A 20,461-nucleotide genomic window follows, 5' to 3' on the forward strand; every position below is an offset into this window, starting at 1 on the left:
TTTAGGGCTCCTTTAACACCAAACCTCTCAGCTTCAGTCTTAGGTTAGGTGTGCTCACCCAAGGAGCAGGAGGATCAATGGGAGTTAATGGGCAGCAGGGGCTTTTGAAGGAAAGGAGCCCCACAAGACATCACGGAGTCTCACACACCCTGGTGCCTACTCTGGTTTTCTGTCAGACCCACATTAGAACCAGCCGCAGAGCAATGCTGAGGACAGCCAGGCCAAGCAACAATAGCACCACATTATTCCAATATTGCAAATCTTCCTGTGGTCATATAACTTTTCACACTGGGTTTCTAGTCCAATATGTTGAGAAAGGGTTTGACAATACATTTGGTGTTTTTGTTGTTTTGGTTTTTTTTTAGAATACTTCTGTGCATAATAATTTAAAATATAATGTCAGAGCTCATGTGAAACAGGAGAGGGAAGACAGTTTCTCAACAAGCTTTTCCTTAGGAACACAAGGAACAACAAGAAGTGGAAATTTTTTGGACTTCAGCTTTTTGGACTCCTCCAATCTGCTGGGAATAATACAATGATTTTCATATATTCTGGTCTAGTGACTAGCGACCCTGCACACAGCATGGGCATTGAAACTAGATGATTGTTATGGTCCTTTCCAACCCAGGCTATTCCATGATTCTGATTCTATTCAAAAGTAAAACATATTTTGCAATCTCCTACCCTCAGCTACCTGTGACAACTCTAAAAGCATGCATTTAAGAATTATTTTAACATATTCTAGTAGAAATATATTCTAGCAGGTTTGTTTTTTCAATATTAGAACAGTCTCATTGAAACGCATAAATACATTTTTCCTTCACATTTGTAGTTTTTGTATCTGTATTCAGGCCAGGAAAAAAAAAAAAAAAAAGCTTCTAGTCTTACATTCCATAACATGTGAGCTTTACTACTGATTTCAGCAAGCACAGAATCAGATACACTAAGTTTATTAACAGCATTCCTTGATTAATATTATTCTCCTGGTTTTTTTGTTCACTGCATATTCTTAAAATAGCGTTAAGTTCAGTACTGCTGGTGCATTTGGCAGCTCTGGTCAGCAACTCCTGCAGCTCCTACTACAGTGACATTAATTTGTTATTATTCACATAAAATCTAAACTTGGGTAATGCTTGGGTTTCTCTGAAGTTCTAAGCTTGGTTGATTTACATTTTCTTTTACTCAAGATTCTTACAGTTTAAAATGCAGAACCATATATATGAGTACCCATTCAGCGCAATAAGTAAAAGAAATAGTGATTTTGAAAAGCTGGCACATTTTATTTTCCCTTCCTCTGCTCTTCTACTGCATAAATGAGAAATATTATGTTGGCATAACAGAGTCACCTGCATGAAATAATGTGGGAATATCTTCATTCCATCACTGTTAACATTCTTCTCTGGCCCTTCCACAAAAGAATTAGACAGATCACAGAATTTGAAACATTCTCTGGAAAACATTTAGTTTCATGAGCTCCTCAGGCATATGAGAGGCTTCACCATGCTGAGCGAAATTGCTAAAACCAGTCATGCAAATGTTTACTTACATATTGAACTTTATGACTATGAACAGCCTGCTGGCTGAATCTGCAGGGGTGTCAATTCCCAACACATAAGTAAATGGACAAAGCCATCTTTCAATATTATTTCTGTTCTCACAGTTACATTTCATGGGTATAATTTTATTATGCCATGTCCTTAAAGAAACTCTTTATAATTGAAATTGTTGTAACAATTGTGTCAAAGTTGTATTATGCTTCAAGATTAGCCCAACAGTGTAAATACATATCAGATCAGAGTAAGACTCACTACGACTTAGAACTCTAAGGTCATAACAAGCATTAAGAGTCCATATCCTTGTATCATAAACAGCAGTTCCATCCAAAGAAAATTAAGCACATAAAAATCATTCACTGCCTTTGAAAGCAAACAAAACCAATGAATTATAATGCCTTTAAACTCTTTCTAGTCACTCAATTAAACTCCTCTCTTTTAAGCAACTTGACTTTTAATATCCCATTTTCATTTTAAGATCATTTACTAGTTAGTATATGATAAAGATTTCAGCTTAGCATTGTACAATACAGTAGCACTGATCAAGTCATGATTCTTCACTATTATCAGTCAAACTCCTGGCTAATTATATATGACTTATGGAAATTATTAACACAGAGCTCTATTACATATGAAGAAAACACTTTGCTAGATTGCTTACCAACAAATTTCACTTAAAAATAGCTTTTCTGTCAACTATACAGTATCACACTGTTACAATTAACTAATTCTGCCAGATTTTAATCCAAACAGCAGTTACAGGCAAATGTGATACTTCTTACCAGAATGTACAGTATAACTGCTACAATAATTTGTGCTACACAGGATGAGACTTTCTTGGTTAGAGACTGTTCAAAGAAATCAAACACCGAACCATACGTTTTGGTTGTCTACTATGGAAGAAGAGTATACAACATCAAAGTACGTTTTCTGGAAGACAGTCAACAGTATGCACTGGGTACAGGGCTCAGAGGAGACGATGTAAGTAAAATCCCTTCCTATGCTTTAGTCTACTGCTTCTGCGCCACACAATACAAGTCCTTAACATCAAAGACAGTTATAAACTTCTCACATAACATCCTTGCTATATTTCATTTAAGTTTGTTTTACAATACCGGCATCTGATCGCATCTGAATGCTTCAAGAAACCTCAAGATAATAATTTAAAATCTAATTTTACATAACATGCTCTAATTCTGATTTAAATCAATGCGAAAATTTCCTAAGTATGATTTTTCTACCTACTCTAACTAATATCTGCAAAGTAATGGGGAAGAATCCTTTCCAAGTATTTACCATTTTACCTATCACCGTAGCTCATTTTGTAGTCTGGTATATTTAATATAAGCAGAAATATTAAAAGATATACAACTCCATATATCTGACAGCATGGCCAGCTGCTGTTGTTTGTGCATAATCAGATTCTCTAATCATCTGTCACTCATATAACAAACTGTTAAATGAATATAATTTAAAAAGAAATGAAGAAATAGGACAAAAGTAGTCATGGATATTCAGAAACCATGAAAAAATGTAGGAGCGCTATTTTCCCCTCCATTCAGTCTTTCAGGGATGCTAAACTTTCAGTCAACAATTCCTTTACATTAGTAGTGTTCTTTCACATAGTTAAACTCAATTGTATTCAATTATATGACACTAATTCTTGTATATATGGTTAAGTAACAAATGCTCTACCTGCATGTCTCACACAAGAAAAAAAAACTAACCAGTCATTTTATAAAGACATGATAAAGTTAATAGATTAGTCAGCTGAGCATTAAATTCAGCTGCACAGCAAGCAAAGCAGAACAAGGAACTGCTACAAAAGTTATGTAGATATGTAAACAGACAGATAACCCAATAAGGTGAAGTGGCAAAGCCCATGCAGCTGAATCTTCAGTTACACCATTTGTATACGTGTTAGTACTTATAAAACTCGTCCTACAACCAACCACCACACATCCCCAAGTGGCATGGGGGGAAAAGGAAAGGAAGAGTAAAAGCAAGACAAGCCGAGTGTCAAGATAAAAGTCCTTTAATAAACAAAGAAGCGGAAGAGGGGAAAAAAAAAAAAAAATCAACAAAGGAAGTGATGCAAAAGCAATCATCACCTCCCATGGGCGAGCTGAGGAAAAGATGGCTCAGCTCCTTAAACCCCATCCTCTCCCTTTTTATTGCTGAATATGCAATATTCAACACAGCGCAGAATATCCCCTTTGGTTAGCCCAGGTCATGTGCCAGGTTGCGTCCTCCATCAGCGCCTTGCTCACCCACTGATCTATTCATTGTGTGGGGGGGGTCGGAGGGGTGGAGTGAGAAACACAAAGCCTCGACGCTATCTACTGGCCAGCAGCAGTTAAAACATCCTTGTGTTATCCAAAAACACTGCACTACTCTGCTACGAAAGAAATTAACTCCATCCTCACTGGGCATGTCCAGACAAGTCAAAAGCTAACAAAAATCTGAAATCAAAACCTACACAAACTAATCTGATTAATTTAACAGGTCAGAGACTTACAGTTCAACTCTTCATGTTAATCACGGGAGGAATCACAAGCTTTCAGGCATATGAGACACAAGTTAACTAGCAGGTTTATTAAATAAACTTTTTGGTTTAATAATTAATAGTAAACCAAAATATTCACTGCACACAAACGGCTTGGGAAGCAATAGGTTAGAATAAATCGTACTGCTGGTACCATTACTGTGGCACTACTGTAGTGCAGTCTTCTGTAAAATACTGCCTGCGTTTCTGAACTGAACCTCCAAGATAATTTTCTTGGGTTTTATTATAAACTAAAGAGACGAAGAGTTTAGCTTTCTGTGATTCTTATGCTGTTCAGTCTTCCTGTAACTGACCAGATGAAAAAGGCTCAGATTAGAAACAAGAGATTTAAGAACCTGAATGAAATTGAAATACTACAGAATAAAGATAAAAACACAATCTGTCATTTGAGCAGACTTGACAATTAAGGGAACTTCAAAATTACATGAACATGAAAACCAACCAGGGGGAAGGGATTTTTACTATGCTAAAAGGAAGCAGAGCACAATCTTACCATCTCAGGAAATACCATAACAAATGACTCTGTTGTTTCATCTTATACACAGAAAGTGCATCTTGAACAGTGGGTCTGAACTGAAACTAAAATTGGAAAGCTGCAATTCGAAAACAAGGATTTGAAGTATACAGTTAATCATAGAATGGCTGGAAGGGGTTGGAAGGGACATTCGGTTCCAACCCTCTGCTGTGGGCAGGGTTGCCAGCCACTAAATGAGGCTCCTCAGGGCCCCATCCAACATGGCCACGAACACCTCCAGGGATGGAGCACCCATAGCTTCTCAAGGCAACCTGTGCCAGTGCCTCAGTGCTCTTATAGTGAAGAAGGTTCAGTCTTACTGCTATTCTGCAGCATGTTTAATCTACTTCTACTCACTGAAATTTTGTAGATATTGAATATAAATATTCAAGTTTTTCCCTAACTCTTGATTCTTTGCATACAGGTTATGCTTTGTAGCATGAATATATATATATATATATATATATTGTTTTTTAAAACACACTGAATTCACCTTCCAGAAGAGCATCACTAGCTCTTATGCCCTTCTGTTCTTATAGCCCTTTATAAGGGACCTATAAGGTAGAAAATATCTGATTATCAGATTTTTATCTTAGAAAGTTTTTACTTCTGTGCTAATTTAATGGTTATCAGAAACAATTTACTGAAGTTCCTTGCAGATAAAATAATATCAAGCTAGAATGAATACAAGCAAAGACAAAAACCAATTTTCATTCTGTTAGCATCTTTTACTAGCAATTTAGCCAGATTTCTTACATTGTACTAAACTGGCTTCAGATCAAATCACAAAAAGCTGCGAAGATCAGATCAACAAATGGGACATTTAATATGAAATTTAAGAATTTACATTCAAAATTGTTCTAAACACCATTTACTCGTATTTCCCCACTCCAGCCAGTTTTTGTTTTTCTCTATTAAAGATCCGCAAATAGCTGTAACACTACTGCTCTTCATGTACACAGTTCCTATGAAAGACCTAAACAACTCAAACCTTTGCTCATGTTAAAGACTCTTCATGACCAAAGACAATTACTCTGCAAAACAACCTACCAGAAAGAAAACACATGATTTTTAGCAAAGATGAAAAAAAAACTAAAAAAAATCATGAAAAAAATTTTAAATTAGCTAATTTTCGTTGAAATAGAATAACTTCCATCAGGAAATACTACAAGAGTAGTTACACCAAATGACAGATTACACCCAATCCTCTTGTTCTAAACTGGGCGGATGAGGTGGAACTGACAGTGATTTCCATGAGACATCATCACACATACAATATGACTGCACATTGAGTAAATTTGATATAACAAGCCATGCATTTCTTCCAAAGTTCTAAAGTAACAGTATACTTACATTTCTGTGTACAGTTGTAGCAATCTGATAACAACGAATCCATAGATTCAAGATGAATTTTGTAATGGTGAAAGGAAAAAAAAATCAATCACTTACCTAGAAATTTAAAATTAGAAGTCAAATCTGTTTCACCTGCAAAAGCTTAGAAGGTATACACAGGGAGGTGTACTAGTTAATCTGAGACACAGGGTGATGACTACAACACTGACTGAAAAGTAGAGAAGTAGAGGATCGCTAACCATCAGAATGGCAGAATCAAGGATGGACTCTCTCCAGTAGGACAGGTGAGGGCAGATTTCAGTTCCAGTTTCAGTCAGTTTAAGGACCTTGAACAAAGCCTTCATTTTAAGAACAGAATTAAAGGATGTCATTGTTTCCAGTAGAAATGAATACAACTAAAACTGTGCTTTAAAGGGATTTTATACTGACCTAGTAAACTGAGCATTGGGAAAATAAATAAATAAATGAATAAAAATCAAAGGACAGAGAAACTAGCAATGTTTCATGTGCTACTGTTATTTCTGACAAGGTAAAATCTTAACGAAAATACCAAGAAATTGTCATTGCACCTGCCACTACAACCTTTCACAAGTGACATTGCATTCCCAGGGTTAGACATTCTCCCTTTTTGCTCCAAGCAGCCTTCTGGTCTTTAATCACACAAAATTCCAGCAATAAATGAGAGTTAAATTCTGCTGCTTTTTGTCTTACGATAGATTGTCTCATTTTAACTTTATTCAAAATACTGCCTATTTCCAACACATTAATTTGCAATTATTTTGATTTTATAGATAAAGATATTTATCACTTAATTTTTTCAACCACTAATTTTATTTTTTTAGATTTTTTTTTTCCTTTTTTCCCCTCAGAAGTTCAATTCCGTGAAAGATATAATTGACTTCTACAAATACGTTCCCATCACACTCATCGATGGAAAGGATAAAACGGGAATCCAGAGAGTACAATGCTACCTTACACATCCATTAAAGCTGCACAAAAGACGTATCCTACCTTAACATCACCAACTTTTGAATAAATATAGATAGTTCTATTATTTAAATGTGTGAAAAGTCAGGTCAACCTTTGAGTGATCAGCTCCCTGTATTATGAAGAATTCTGTATGTTCCACTAAAATCTTCTCTCCAACTTGGATTCTTGCAATCTATTTGTATCTGGTAGATGTAACAAAATTGAGGATATAGGTAAAGTACATGTCACTGTATTAACTCACAGAAAAGCATTAAGAGACTGACTCCCGATACTCTGACAGTGGTTGAGCAATTTGCTTATCTTGCATTGTACACAACACAAGATGAAAACCAAATTCAGCCTTGCTTACTTGAATGTCACTGAAGCTCATTCAGTAGCAAAACCTAATAAAAGATTCTGTATCAAAAAATTTTATTTTTTCCTTTAAAAATACACATAAAACACTATCTGAGTATTCACTGTTTAACACTTTAATTCTGTGTGTGTATCTGCACAATAAAATTCCCTGCTCAGTAGCCACTGAAATCAGTGGGCATCAGTCAATGCTCGTAAGTATTGGAGCAAATCACCTTTAATGATAAAAGGACTATTGTTTAACTAACGCATAACCTCTAGCTTAAGCAGCAAGCACTCATACCTCACTTTTGAACGTTCAAGCACACACATGTCTTACCACGTCCAAGGATACAGATAAAAACCATCAGCATAAACAGTAGAAAAGTTTCAAACTCACCTAAAAATGTTCCAGCGTGTATCAAAGCAGATGAAATGGCGAAGTATTTTTCCAGCAAAAAATGCAGTATTTATTCATACAATTTAAGTTTTGGGAAGTTTTGTAATGAATGTGAAAGGAAAGCTTTAGCACTGTCTATAAGCAACAGTGAGAATCTTTTCTCACTTTGAGTGGGTAACTGGAAGAATCAAAACATTAAAGCCCAGACCATGAAATTCCAACCCAGGTTATGATGCAGTGCTGTGCAATGGCACAAACTGACTGAACGAATTTGAGCAGTTGGTTATTGACTTCCCTACAACCTTTTCATTTCCCTACACCAGACAGTAACACAAAAGTTCATTCATTGTATTTACTTCTCTCAAACTGCTGAGACTATTAAACTCAAAGGAAACTATTTTGACACAACACCACCTAATCACTGGGATTCTGCTAAGTTTGGCAGAACTCAAAAAGGAAAAGAGGCATGACATAATCTACTTTCAGACTTTTATAGTCACCACACAATTTAACTTACGAAAGGATTTTACATTAGAAGTATTCTTTTTTCTAATTTAAACCCACAATAAAAAAGAACAGTTTAACAATTTAGACAGCAGACAATGTCAGAGACACACAAAGATTTATAGATGCTCGCCAAAACAGAAAACTTGCTTACTAAAGACACGCATTATTAGTATACTTAAACCACCTACTTTATAATGCCGAACAGCAACATTTTTCCACACACACACACAGAGTACATCTTTCATAAAGAATGTTCTTATTTTGCCAGCAACAACTCTTGAGAAGCAAATTCAAAGCCATTTATTTTGTAGCTTCTACAGAAACAAAATTAATACGGACAGTAACCTGGACTGAAAGAGCTTAACAAAGGAGGGATTTTAACCATATTTTTGTTGTGTTAACAGTTCTAGTATTTATTGTATGTGATATGCCAGAGTTTTAAAATGGAATCTATTTTCAGAATAAAAAAAATGTAAATAGTACTGTCAGGTTTGGCATAAAAGTACATGAAGTGAAAAAACCCTCTAGTGTACCCATCTAAAAAAATATAATTCCATTTGAATACAAAAATGAGAACTGTCCTTTCATTATTACTGACAAAACAGAGAAAAGGAAGTTTGTTCTGTGGAATACGTTAGTCTATGGTACAAATGATACAAAACTTTTCCAATGTTTGATGAAGAAGGTCTCACTTAAAGCACCAAGTCTCTGAACAACTTTAAGAGTATTGCAAAATTATTGGAAAGCAACCTTTTAACTGTTTAGCTTTGTTGTACTTTGAAGTCTTAAAATATTTACATTTCAATACAGATACCATACATACTTTATCAAAACAATGAATTATCCGCCAGAGTATATAGAAAAATATTCCCAGCTTAGTTAAACTGTTTACAAAAATGCACCAACAGTGAAAATGAAGAGCTAGGAACTACCAGTGTTTCAAAACAGTAGTTCCGGTTCAAACTTGCAATACACATCCAGCATTAGAGTTCTGAAGTCTCAGACCACACAAAAAAGTTTCTCTCCCCTCTCAGTCCAAGTTTAACACGTCCTCCAACCAACCCTGCTTGCTCAGCAAAAGCAGTACAAAGGGCTGGCATGGTTGTGCTCTTTTTCTAATTATCTATGCAATACAAGCTAAATAAAAACTAAATACTAGAAAAAAATTAAGTATTTTAGTGCTATTTGACCTAGTGGGATTAACTCTCATCTCACAGATTTCTTACTTACACCCTTGTATTCCTCTAAAGTCGGTGTTTGAATTTAAGTTTTACTTCCTATAGCTTGTGCCTGAATTGCCACTAAAAACGGTGATGTACACTTGCAGCCTATAGAGGATTTGAAGGTGCTGTTTACTACATGTATGCCTAATCTCTGAAACATTATGTTTTAATAAAACAAATTAAACCATGTTAGACAGATATCATAGTCTAGGATTTTATTTGTACAGACCCAGCAGAAACCAGGTACAGCACAGCATCCTAGAACAGATAATGGCAACAAGAAAAATGTTTGCATAGCAAATTCTCTTCAAATTTGTCTTACAGAAGAGATGAAGCTGACCTCCAATAAAAATTTCAAACACGGGAGTGCAAAGTAGTGCTTAGTTCTCAGTATAAGTTTCTCAGTATCTTAATAACTCTGCTCTCCTTTCTGCTTTGCTAACAATAGAGATTCCTTTGCAAAGTAAAGCAGTTTTTCCTAACTTGCTTTCCAAGGAAATTAATGGCACTCATTAAAATTAAGATTGAAAACAAACAGACAAAACTAGTCTCTCAATTAATGCTTTGTTACTGGGAGTGAAAGAACATCCCAACCCTTGGTTGCCTCTATCAAGTGCCTCTGTCCATGACTTATCCATTCTTCTTGGTCTGCATATACTCTTCCACAAAACCAGCACTTAAACATACACTTTAGTGCTTCAGCTGGTGAGGCTTCCACCACCTGGTAGTTGTTTTTATGCGTTTTTTTCAGTTTCATTTTTAGCATACTCTGCTTTTTTCCTTGGCTTCCTGTCTCAGCATTCTGAAGAGTAAGACGCTTTCGGTAACGTTTGACACCAAGACAACTACTTGTCCTTTCTGACAGAACCACTTTCAGGACATGACCTTTATACTTGTTGATAGTCTTCATTACATTGATTATCTCAGGCGTGTCGACATCAGGATGGTTTAGTACCACAACTGGCTGGTTACGACGAGGGCACTTAATCAACTGATTCATTCTCAGAGGGACAAGCCGAAGACGTCTTGCTGTCAACAGATATGACATGTCAGAACCTGAACTGGTTTCTGACTGTGTTCTTGTTTTTCTTTTTGGAAGTTCCCTGAAACCTGCTTGTTTTATCTTATTTTTGGGTCCTTGTTGACTTTTTGAATAGGGTTTGCTTTGCTTGCTAATGTAACCATTTTTCTGATATGGTACAACAGTTTGCTTGCTACTAGTCTTAGCATTCATCTCTCGCTTTGGTCTTTGCCTGAGTGATATATTTCGGGACTGAGTATTTGGATCACTCTGATTAGGCAAACATGGCAAATTACTGCTAAGTTTCTCAGAAACACTGACAGGAACTGGACGAGGCAGAAGCATCTCATTGCAGTACACAGAAGGAGCTGACGCTTCACTCATCTTTTCCATTCCTCTAGAGTTCTGACTGCTAGCAGCATTGAGCACTCTCAGCACTGTCCCTTTGGGGATAAACACTGGAGAAGCAACATTGGAATTTTTAGACAGCCTGCTTTTAGATGTTCTTGCAAATGTAAGTAGCTGCTCATTACTTTGTTCCTCACTACCCATTACATTATTTCCACCATGCACTTGAGGGAAAGACATAGCTTGCTCCAATTCAGAGGCAGAAGCAGCTCTCACACAGCTTGCCGAATTTTCCTGAGAGAAATGCATTTTTTTACTAGAAGCTTGGCATCTCAAAGGCATAGATTTCATGTTAGATTCAGCGGCAGACATGAGCTGAGCAATTTTTCTACACAGCAGTGTTGTTGACTTTTTATTGCGAGCTGTATCATCCCATTTGATGCCCTCTGGAACATTTTCAGCCCCAGAGCTAAGAGAAAATACAGATGAAATAACAGGTCCCTCAAAAGGCTTGTTTTTATTCTCCATTTTCTGTAGTTCTAGTGATTCCAGAAGAAGATTATTTTGTTGACTTACAGTCTCAGCTTTCTTTACTTTGCTAAAGCTAAAAGTCATGTCCTCCCAAGGTGAGGATTTAGTAACATGAAAGTTTTTTTCTGCTTCAGAACACGCAACAGATTTTCTATCAAAACCCTTAGCAGCTAAATGTGTTTCTGCAGAGTTGACTATCGGACTCCTACATTCTTTGTCATCCCTCTTTAGCGGAAACATATCTTTTTGTTTAAGGACAGCAGAAGAGTAGAAATTTTTGCTCTCCCGAGTAGCCTTTACTGAATTGTTCCTGGAACTTTTATCTTCAGAAACAGTGGCATACTTTGGACAAGATGTATCTACACCTTCTTCATAACAATACAAACCATAACGTAACTTATTTTTTACATCCACTCCCCTCTTGGGTGATTTAAGATCACATTTTTTTTCAGTACTATGAGTCACCAAAGACTGAGAACAAAGTTCTATAACACCTGAATGAACATCAATACCTTTCACCAAATGAAGGCATAATTTTGACGAGTCTTCTTTCTGTACTGATGCAGAGTTGCAGTCTGAGTACTGAGAATCAGATGAATAAAGGCATTCAGAATTCTTGTCATAATTACTATCTAAAATAAGCTGGTTACTAATACTGGATAACTTGTCTACATTCACTTCCATGGTTAGTAACTCATTTGAAGATAAAGATGTTTTTTTTCCTTCTGCAGTTCGCTCTGTACCTTGATTCTCAAGTCCCAATTCAGCACGGTTCACAGGCCTGCAAGCTGCTTCTTTCATAGGAATTAGTTTAAGAACCAGCTGTTGAGCTCCGTTCACTATTTTAATTTCTACTATCTGAGCTAAACAGTTAGAAGGAACTACAAGTTCAGATGGTGCAATTACAGTTAAAGGCATTCCAGGTTGTAAAGGCTCCATTTTTGGAGAATAAACCTCAACTTCCACACTCTGATTCTCACACATGCTTATTTCAGATGGCTCCAATACTGTTTCATTCTGGATTAATGCTGCATTGATGCTACGTTCTATATCGTGAGGTGAAGAGACTATTTTAGTTGCTTTGTCTAGAATCTCACAAGTGATACTCGAAGATGAATTTGAAAGTTCATTCTGAAAAGCAATTTCTTCATATTTCTGCTTTTCAAATAAAGTGCTTTGACTTGGCAAGCCAGACTTCTTTTGCTGACGTTTTAGGCCAGTATTTGACAGCTGTTTTTTGGGCGCTTCATGCACTCTTCTTGTATGTTTCACTATATAGTCATTCCTAACAGCACCATATTCACAGTATTCACACTGATACGGAAAAATTCCAGTGTGCTTCACCAAATGTCTCTGGAATCCACCTTTGGTGTAGGATATATTATTACAATAGGAACAAATAAATTTAATTTCTTCATGTTGACGTACATGCTTTTTATACTGCAAAGGATCCTTTGTTGAAAATCTACATTTATCACAGTAGTATTTACCGGGCAAAAAGTTTTTAACTTTAAATGCTTTCTGTTTTTTTCTTGGATAAGTTTTCTCATGTTTTTCACAGTCTACAGCATTGGCACCTTCAGGGACAAAATGGAAAACAGGCGGTGTGATATGACTGCACATCTTGCAGATGAAGTTTTTGTCTTCAGTCCACCCAAGTTTCTTATGCTTTTCTAAATCTTGCTTTGAAACTTTCTGAATATTTCTGCATTTCATACAGCTTATCAGTGACAGCTTATTATTCTCAGCCTCTGTCCCTTGGTAACAGTAGTTCTGATCATCATCACCATTCGATGGATTTGTTTTATCTTCAAACGATTGCTTTGGGGATGTAGTTAAGGAATTATTTTTATCATTGACTTGGCCAGGGTACAATCTTGGTAGAATTTCCCTCATTTTTTTCAGCTGCATTTCAGAAGATGCAAACCTGCACCAGCTTCATCAAACAGCAGCAACAGAATGTTTTCTTGAAGTTAGTCTGGTGTATGTGTGGCTTCTCAGTTACTCATTTAGTCCACCAATCCACAAAATATCCTTTTTGGAAGAAATGGTGATCAAGCACTCGCATCCATATTATACTCCGCGCTTTATTCAATCAACTTGCTGCACTAAAGAATAGAGAACAGAAGAAAGTCAGTTATGGTTTACTAATCATTGAACTAGTCAACTACTAGCAAACTACAGCCAAATTACAGCATGCAAATCTGTTAATATATTAAGTTGGTTCTACTGTGCACAAAGAATCATTAACCCTAAGCAAAACATAATCAGTTAAATAATACTTTAGTATTTGCTCATATTCAGCATTCATAAATTTACTCATATTCAGCATTCATAAATTCAGCATTCATAAATTTACTGCCCCGGTGGCGCAGTGGTAGGAATGCCGCGTTGCAACACCGGAGCCCGGGTGTTCAACTCCCCCTGTGGCGCAAGTGGTAGAAGTGCCGCTCTGCAGCACAAAGGCTCGAATCCCGGGGGTTGGACTCGATGATCTCTAAGGTCCCTTCCAACCCGCACGAGACTATTACTATTACAAGATGATCTGATATTTATCAAAACCTGCAGAGCATATGCTATTTCTTCCATGTCGTAAGAACTTGACATTTAAGAAAATGTATTTAAGCCTAGCAAGGACACTTGACAACAGAACTCAGCAATGGAATTTGCTTTCAGTTCTATATACAGTCAAAGACAGTTCTCATATGAGATCACACAGCAGCATCTAAGTACTACAGCAATACCAGACTAAGAACTTCAAACTAAAAAACACCTTTACAATGCTCGAAAATGAGTAAGCATCTGATCCAAAAATATACTGGCAATATAGAAAAGGCATTATAAAACATTACAGGTACCACCCATTTGTGAATCCCAGGAGGCAAGACTAAAGTGACCACAAGGGTTACTAGAAACAGACAACTATAACATTGTTTTTAAAATGAAGGATTTTTAAGTTAACATAAAAATTCTTCAAGTATGGGTAGAAATACTTTAGAAAAGAACAATAACAATGTTTCAGCTCCAGTCTTGCTAATACATAATCATATGCATTTTCTACTTCACATATTCTCAATATAATAAGTTACAACAACATGATTAAGTTAAAACAATCAGCGGCTGCAAAAAGTAATTACTTTCACTATTAATAACACAGTACAATCACTTCTACATACGGCAACAAGCATATAAATAATTCACTCCAACCTGATAATAAAAAATGTGTCCATCAAATAAAACAAGCAAAGAAACAGAAGGCAGAGGTAAAACAGTAATATCAGTGTAAAGCCACTGTTAACTTCCAAGCATGTTTGGCCCCAAAGCTTCTAGAACTTACTGTCTCTTTTCTATACTTAACATGAACCAGATCTCTGCTTCAAAAGCCTTTGCCAGAACTATAAGCCCACTGACACTTGGAGAACAGAAAAATGAAATATGCTTTTGAGACATAAATAAGATAAAATCCAAAGCTAACAACAAAAACTACTCAGTTCAATACCTTTCTTATTCAAACCTTCAGACTTACTGACATACCGTTACACAAATTTGTTGCATATTAATACCCCTTACAAAAGATGGGCATTTCTGCTCCTGGAATCTAACTCCTCACTCTCCACATCTATTTGGGGACAGACTTGATTTGGTTTCCAAAGACCTCTCACAAAGCTGAGATCACATAGTAGCATCCCATTACCGTAATACTAACAGAATGAGAACATTATACTGTAGAACATATTCTAAGTGCCGAAAAATAGGTAAGCATCTGATCCTATAAGTTTTTCTTACATCTATCTGTGCCCTATCTGCTAATATTCCTAACTGCTATGAGAATGGTGCCCTAGAGATGGGACTCTACAAGAAGCAAGTATATTGAAGTAATCTCAAACAACAGTAAGAAGTTGGAAAACTGGTTAAAGACAAGACAATTCTATTTTCAGTCTCTAGCATACGAATGGCTGCAAAGCTGTAAAACTCATCAGTAGCTCCTGGGACTGCATGAAGAGTAAAATAAATAATTCTGATAATCTTGGAAGGACTGCTCCCCTCACCTGCAAATACCACTTTTAAAACTTCAGATGAATCTTGCTCGTATAAAAGACTGATGGCAGGTCTATGTTCAGGAGATCTATTGCTTTAGTTCAAGAGCAAGATGCTATGAGCTCTTGGTAAGCTTTAGTGTTGTGTCCAGACCAAGAACACTTCAAGGATTTCTACAGCTTTAAAAAGTAATTAAAATTGTTTTGGGGAAGGATCAGTGAAATTAGATTGTCTTTGGGTTTTTTTTGCTCTTCTTACTCATATTGAAACTACTACCTACATCAACTGACCAATAGATAAGCATAGATCACTTTTTGCTACAGACGTAACAAAAAAAAAGTGTTGTTTTTTTTTTTTAATTAACACTGTAAATTTCACCTTGCAAGACGACATGAGAAAAGATCCATTACCATTTAAAAACAAGAAAGTAACAGAAATTATCAAACACTTGACAAATGCTTCAACTGACTGTGCAGATCTGGATTGCCCAGCCTATGAGAGGACTAAAAGAATTGAACAGAGGTAATTCAAAGAACAAGCTTGTAATCTTTCAAACCTTTCCTAACCCAAATACCTCGACATTTAGGGACAAAAGCAAATGAGCGTTACACTAAACTTAAGCTTTCATTTAGATCCATGAAAAATGGTATATTGTAATACTGTTCTAATGCAGTTGTTAGAAAGCAGGTTTTCAATGCTGAGTACTGTAAATGCATTTCAGATGTGCGGTGGGTTAAACCCAACCAGTATCCAAACAGCTGCTTGCTCACTTCCCACCCCTCCCTGCGCAGGAAGGAGGGCGAACTTGTGGACAAAAGCAAGAAAACTCATGGGTCAAGACAAAGACATTCAATAAAGGAAAGAGGCTGGGGGTTGGGAAGGCAGTGATGTAACGAAAATCACTCACAATCTCCCACAGGCAGATCGATGCCCAGCCAGTCTACAACCACCTTGGAAGCCAAATCCCCTCTCCTCTCCTCTATCCTTTATTTCTAGTTGTTCCTGCAGAGCATGACGTTGTATAGTATGGACCGCCCCTCTGACCGATCTGAGCCAGCTGTCTCAGTACTGTGCCTTCCCAGTCCTTCGCTCACTCCTAACTTACTGTGAGGTGGGGGAGGGCTGCAAGGAGAAAAAGGGCAAGCCTTAATGTTATGCAAACGCTGTTCAACAACTGCCAAAACAGTGGTATATTATCAGTGTTGTTTTAGTCACAACTTCAAACACACTGCTCTGAAAAACTTTAACTTCATCTCAACCAGACCCAGCACAAGGTAAAGAAGAACAGAATAACCAGCTGCTGCTGAAATGACATCCACTGTTGTCTCCCCAGTTTTGCCCAACCTATCTTTTCTTATTAACTATTCAGTACTCGGGAGAGCCTGGAGGCAAAGCATTCAGTTTCACTGTTGTTTTGGCTAAACCGAAGTATATTGTAAAATGTCTTTTACTACACTGAAATAAATTTGCCTTTTTTTTCTTTTTTTTTTTTTTTACTAGACTGAAATTTATTTGCTTTTTCTGGTTACTTCAGAGAAACAAAACCAACAACATACACACAGAAAGGTATTGTAATAATCCAACATCCAGCCACTTCATATCAGCAAGAATGGTTGAGGGGGAGAGGCCTGAGGACTACCCTGAAGAATGTGTGAGGTAATTAAAAGTATTAGCACAGACACGCTCCAGAAGATTTAATGAAATGATACGTACTGTATTCTTCAAGTTACAACCAAATCCAGGGCACGCACACCAAACCAAAGATAGCAGTGAAATAAGATTTGAAAGTCCACAAGGATTCTGAATTGCTACTGCAGGAATGGGACAGATGAAGAACAAAGCAAATGATACTAGAAGTGTCAAAAATTCCAATCACTGCCTCTACAACAATGGATTTGGAAAAATGACTGTATGAAAATGCCTCAAAATACCTTAATTTTATTTTTTTATTGGGGGGGAAGACAATAGAAAGAAGATAAATCAAACTTTCTTATTCACTCCCACCAAGCAGTTGCTCAAAGCATACACTGCTATCAACAAAATGGATGCGACAAGCAACGTGCTTTTATCATATGTGATCAAATTTCATCAGCAAAGCATAAACTTCTCATATCCTAAGCCTGCACTCAACGATCAAGGCCTGCCTTGGTACTGAAAAGCCATGCAAGTCATTTTATTATTATTTTTTTTTTATAGAAAGATTTATAAAGAATTGGAAGGCACTGTGCAACACTGTATCAAGAAGACAGTGTGTGTAAAATGTGAATCTCTATGGAAGAACTAAAATCGCCATCAAAGCCTATCTCATCTGCATTGCGCAGTTGTATACTATGCCATATGCAGCCCATTCAGCATCGGTTGGCTGTCTGTTACGCAGTTAACTGTCCTGCTGACCCAACCATGTCATAATCAGTCACAGCCTTAGGCCTAATGGCTAGGTAAACTCCAAAGTGCTTGACTCATGTATTACACATTACACTAACCAAAATAACTGAGTTTGTATTAAAATACAGTTAAATACACCAAGTATATTTAACTGTAATCCTTCTTAAGAAAAAAACACGCATTTTGTTTCAAAATGACAGCTAATCACACACGGCGCCTTTTGTATCTGAAACTCACATGAAGCTTTTCCATCAAAATGAATAAGGCGTGTCAATGTAGGGAGTGGAGAAGAGCAAACACCATGTACCAGGTTTTTAGAGCTCACGTTTATTACAAAAGATACAGTTATTTCACTGTTCATAAAAAATAATTACATTCAGAACTTTTAATATACTTACAGCACGAAGTTATGCACAATATTGATTAAAAATAACTCTTTACCTAATGCGCAGGCAAAAAAAAAAAAAAGTCTAATTAACATTGCAAGCATCTGTAGAAGGCAAGTGCATATTAAATGCATTATGCAGTACTCTACTGAAACCGAGGTCTGCTTTTCTAAGGCTCTGGGCCAGAGGGGCCTAACTGTATCTGACATATAAAAGACCCCGGCATATAATCCAATTGCTTGATGGTCTTACTGCAGTACAGCAAGCAAAGCACCCTGATGTATAATCACTATATCAGGAGTATCAGATGTAATATACAATCAACCTATAAATTTATGCTGCACATTCCCCCGTTTCAAAGAATTCACAGCCATTTCTTTAAAAATCTTTCTGTATATCCCAAGGATTGAGTTGCATTTGCATTGCCTCGCTCCAAGCTTTAAGGCCTGTAAGCAACAAAGCAAGGAAACATGGCACCACAGATAATAACAGAGGAAGGGCTAAAGAGCTCCATGAAAGCACATATTCCTCCATGCCCAGTCTTCCAAACACTAATGGAGATAGGAAAAATCATCTCCGTGTTTAATTCCTGATCAAATTGGCCACTTACATAAGGATCTGCAGGAAAAAGGGCCTTGACCACAGCCTTGCATTGTAGTAACAATGCAGAATAGAACACTAGCAATCCCTATGGAATACCACTAGTCTTCTTAAGAAAAACCAGACTTATTTGTATTAAAAGCGTGCATCAAGGCACTTAGACTACCTCCATGCTAACACAGATTTATTTTTTAAAAAGAATTTAAGTCCTTTTATACACAAAAATTGCCCTAAGTGACCAATGCCGTACGTTTTTATGCTAAGATTCTCCAGCAACAAAACTAAACACGGGATTTAAACCAAGAGAATCTTCCATCCGAATAGTATAAAGCATTAAACGTACACACCCACAGCACAGAAAGCCGTTCTGCTCAGTAACACTAACCCGAAAGCTGTTCTTCTCCAGGACGAGCAGCCAGGACTCCAATCCTACACAACAGCCTTGCACTCCAGCCGCCTCCACCGCAGCCTCATGGCGCCCGCGAGCCGGCAGCATCCGCCACACAACGCCAAAAAAAATAATCCCATTTTTTTGGGGCAGTTCGCCCACCCACGCGGCAGCGCTTCCGACCCTTAAAGGACGCGGGGCCGGCCCAGCTCAGCGTGTATCTCCACGAAGAGATGTTAAACAGTTGCCCATCGGGGCGGCGCGCAGCTCGGCGGATCCCTCCGCACTCCGCGCAGACGTTCGCCCGGCGGGGAGGCGGCTCCGCCCGCGTTCCGGCGCAGTGCCGGCTGCGGCCAGCAGGGGGCAGCGCTGAGCAACGCCACGGCCCACGCTCGCCGCGGGGAGCCCCGGTTAGTCCCGCTGCCGGCAGGCGGGACGGCGGCTCGGTTCGCTCGGTGGGCTGGGGGAGCGTTACCTGGCTCGGAGAACGAGACAAGCGCTGTCCCACAAAGTGACGCCGGGAAGACCCTGCCGACCTGCCTGCCGGCCACGCACCCCTTGTCTCCAGCCGCACTCTCACCTCCCTCTCCCCCTACTCTTGGCCGCACATCCCTGCGCTACTTACCCCGCAAGGACTCACCCACGCCCCCGTCTCTGCCGCAACCTCGGCGGTGCTCAGCACCAGGCGGCGGAACTGACCTCAGCGCCGGCCGGGCGCCCATTGGTCAGCGCTGCGCTGCTGCTCCCGCCGTGTAGAGCTCTACAGCTGCCATCTACGAGAGGTGGCGGTGGCGCAGGCGCGTTGTGCGCCCCGGTCCGGCGTGGTGGGGACCCCCGTGGGGAGATAGCGGCACTGCGAGGTGTGATTGATAGCAAAGCAGCCCAAGGGCGGTGTTGGGCTCAGTAGGGTCCTTCTAAAACCACAACAGTATCTATTTACTGTGCTTAAACACGGGATCCAGAGTCCTTTCAGCTTTCTTCCTTAGATATATGTGGTTTGCTCTGAGGTTGGAAAGGCAATTGCCTGTAGCAAAAGCAAATAAGGTACACTTGCAATTACTAATAAATGCCTCTTGCTTTTGGGTCTTCTATGTGGCTGTCCACAAGTGAATAACACTGCTGCTATGTGGAGAGTCAGGGAATCAAAGGACAAACAGAGAAGGAAGGACTTTGCAGGAGTAGGAATTCAGGCATCATCAAGGAAGACTGGTAGATGGCAAAGGAAAGGAGAGAAAGGAGGTGATAAAGGCAACAATTCTCTCTAGTAGCTGAACTAGGCTGAGGGCTGGAGACAGCATACCTTATTTCAGTGAGTCATAGTTCTC

General features: G+C 38.3%; 2 protein-coding genes across 6 annotated transcripts in view; one reads left to right on the forward strand and one right to left on the reverse strand.

Moving 5' to 3' along the window:
- CLNK (cytokine dependent hematopoietic cell linker) overlaps positions 1-9,382 on the forward strand; it is a 34,931-nt gene extending 25,549 nt beyond the window's left edge. The window contains exons 12-13 of the mRNA XM_085547746.1: positions 2,379-2,534; positions 6,856-9,382. Of these exons, the coding sequence (XP_085403872.1) occupies positions 2,379-2,534; positions 6,856-7,002 (303 nt within the window). The 3' untranslated portion in view covers positions 7,003-9,382. The remainder of the gene's footprint in view (positions 1-2,378; positions 2,535-6,855) is intronic.
- ZNF518B (zinc finger protein 518B) lies at positions 8,182-19,824 on the reverse strand. 5 transcript variants are annotated; one of them, XM_085545737.1, is made up of 3 exons: positions 19,762-19,824; positions 16,285-16,499; positions 8,182-13,447 (listed from the first exon to the last, which is right to left on the reverse strand). In XM_085545737.1, exon 3 carries the CDS (start codon positions 13,248-13,250, stop codon positions 9,996-9,998), a length of 3,255 nt encoding a protein of 1,084 aa, XP_085401863.1. In that variant the 5' UTR covers positions 13,251-13,447; positions 16,285-16,499; positions 19,762-19,824; the 3' UTR covers positions 8,182-9,995. The 5 variants fall into 5 exon arrangements, with proteins under 5 accessions (XP_085401863.1, XP_015718310.2, XP_015718311.2 ...); XM_015862824.3 differs by lacking the exon at positions 19,762-19,824 and adding an exon at positions 19,134-19,229; XM_015862825.3 differs by lacking the exon at positions 16,285-16,499 and having other exon boundaries at positions 19,777-19,824.
- Positions 19,825-20,461: the final 637 nt, after the last annotated feature.

This window comes from Coturnix japonica, chromosome 4 (genome assembly GCF_054131305.1).
Source record: "Coturnix japonica strain WE chromosome 4, WE-NBRP24, whole genome shotgun sequence".
NCBI lineage: Eukaryota > Metazoa > Chordata > Aves > Galliformes > Phasianidae > Coturnix > Coturnix japonica.

Coding starts and splice junctions, on each gene's coding strand:
- ZNF518B (XM_015862825.3), bottom strand. CDS start 13,250: ATGCAGCTGAAAAAAATGAGGGAAATTCTACCAAGATTGTACCCTGGC.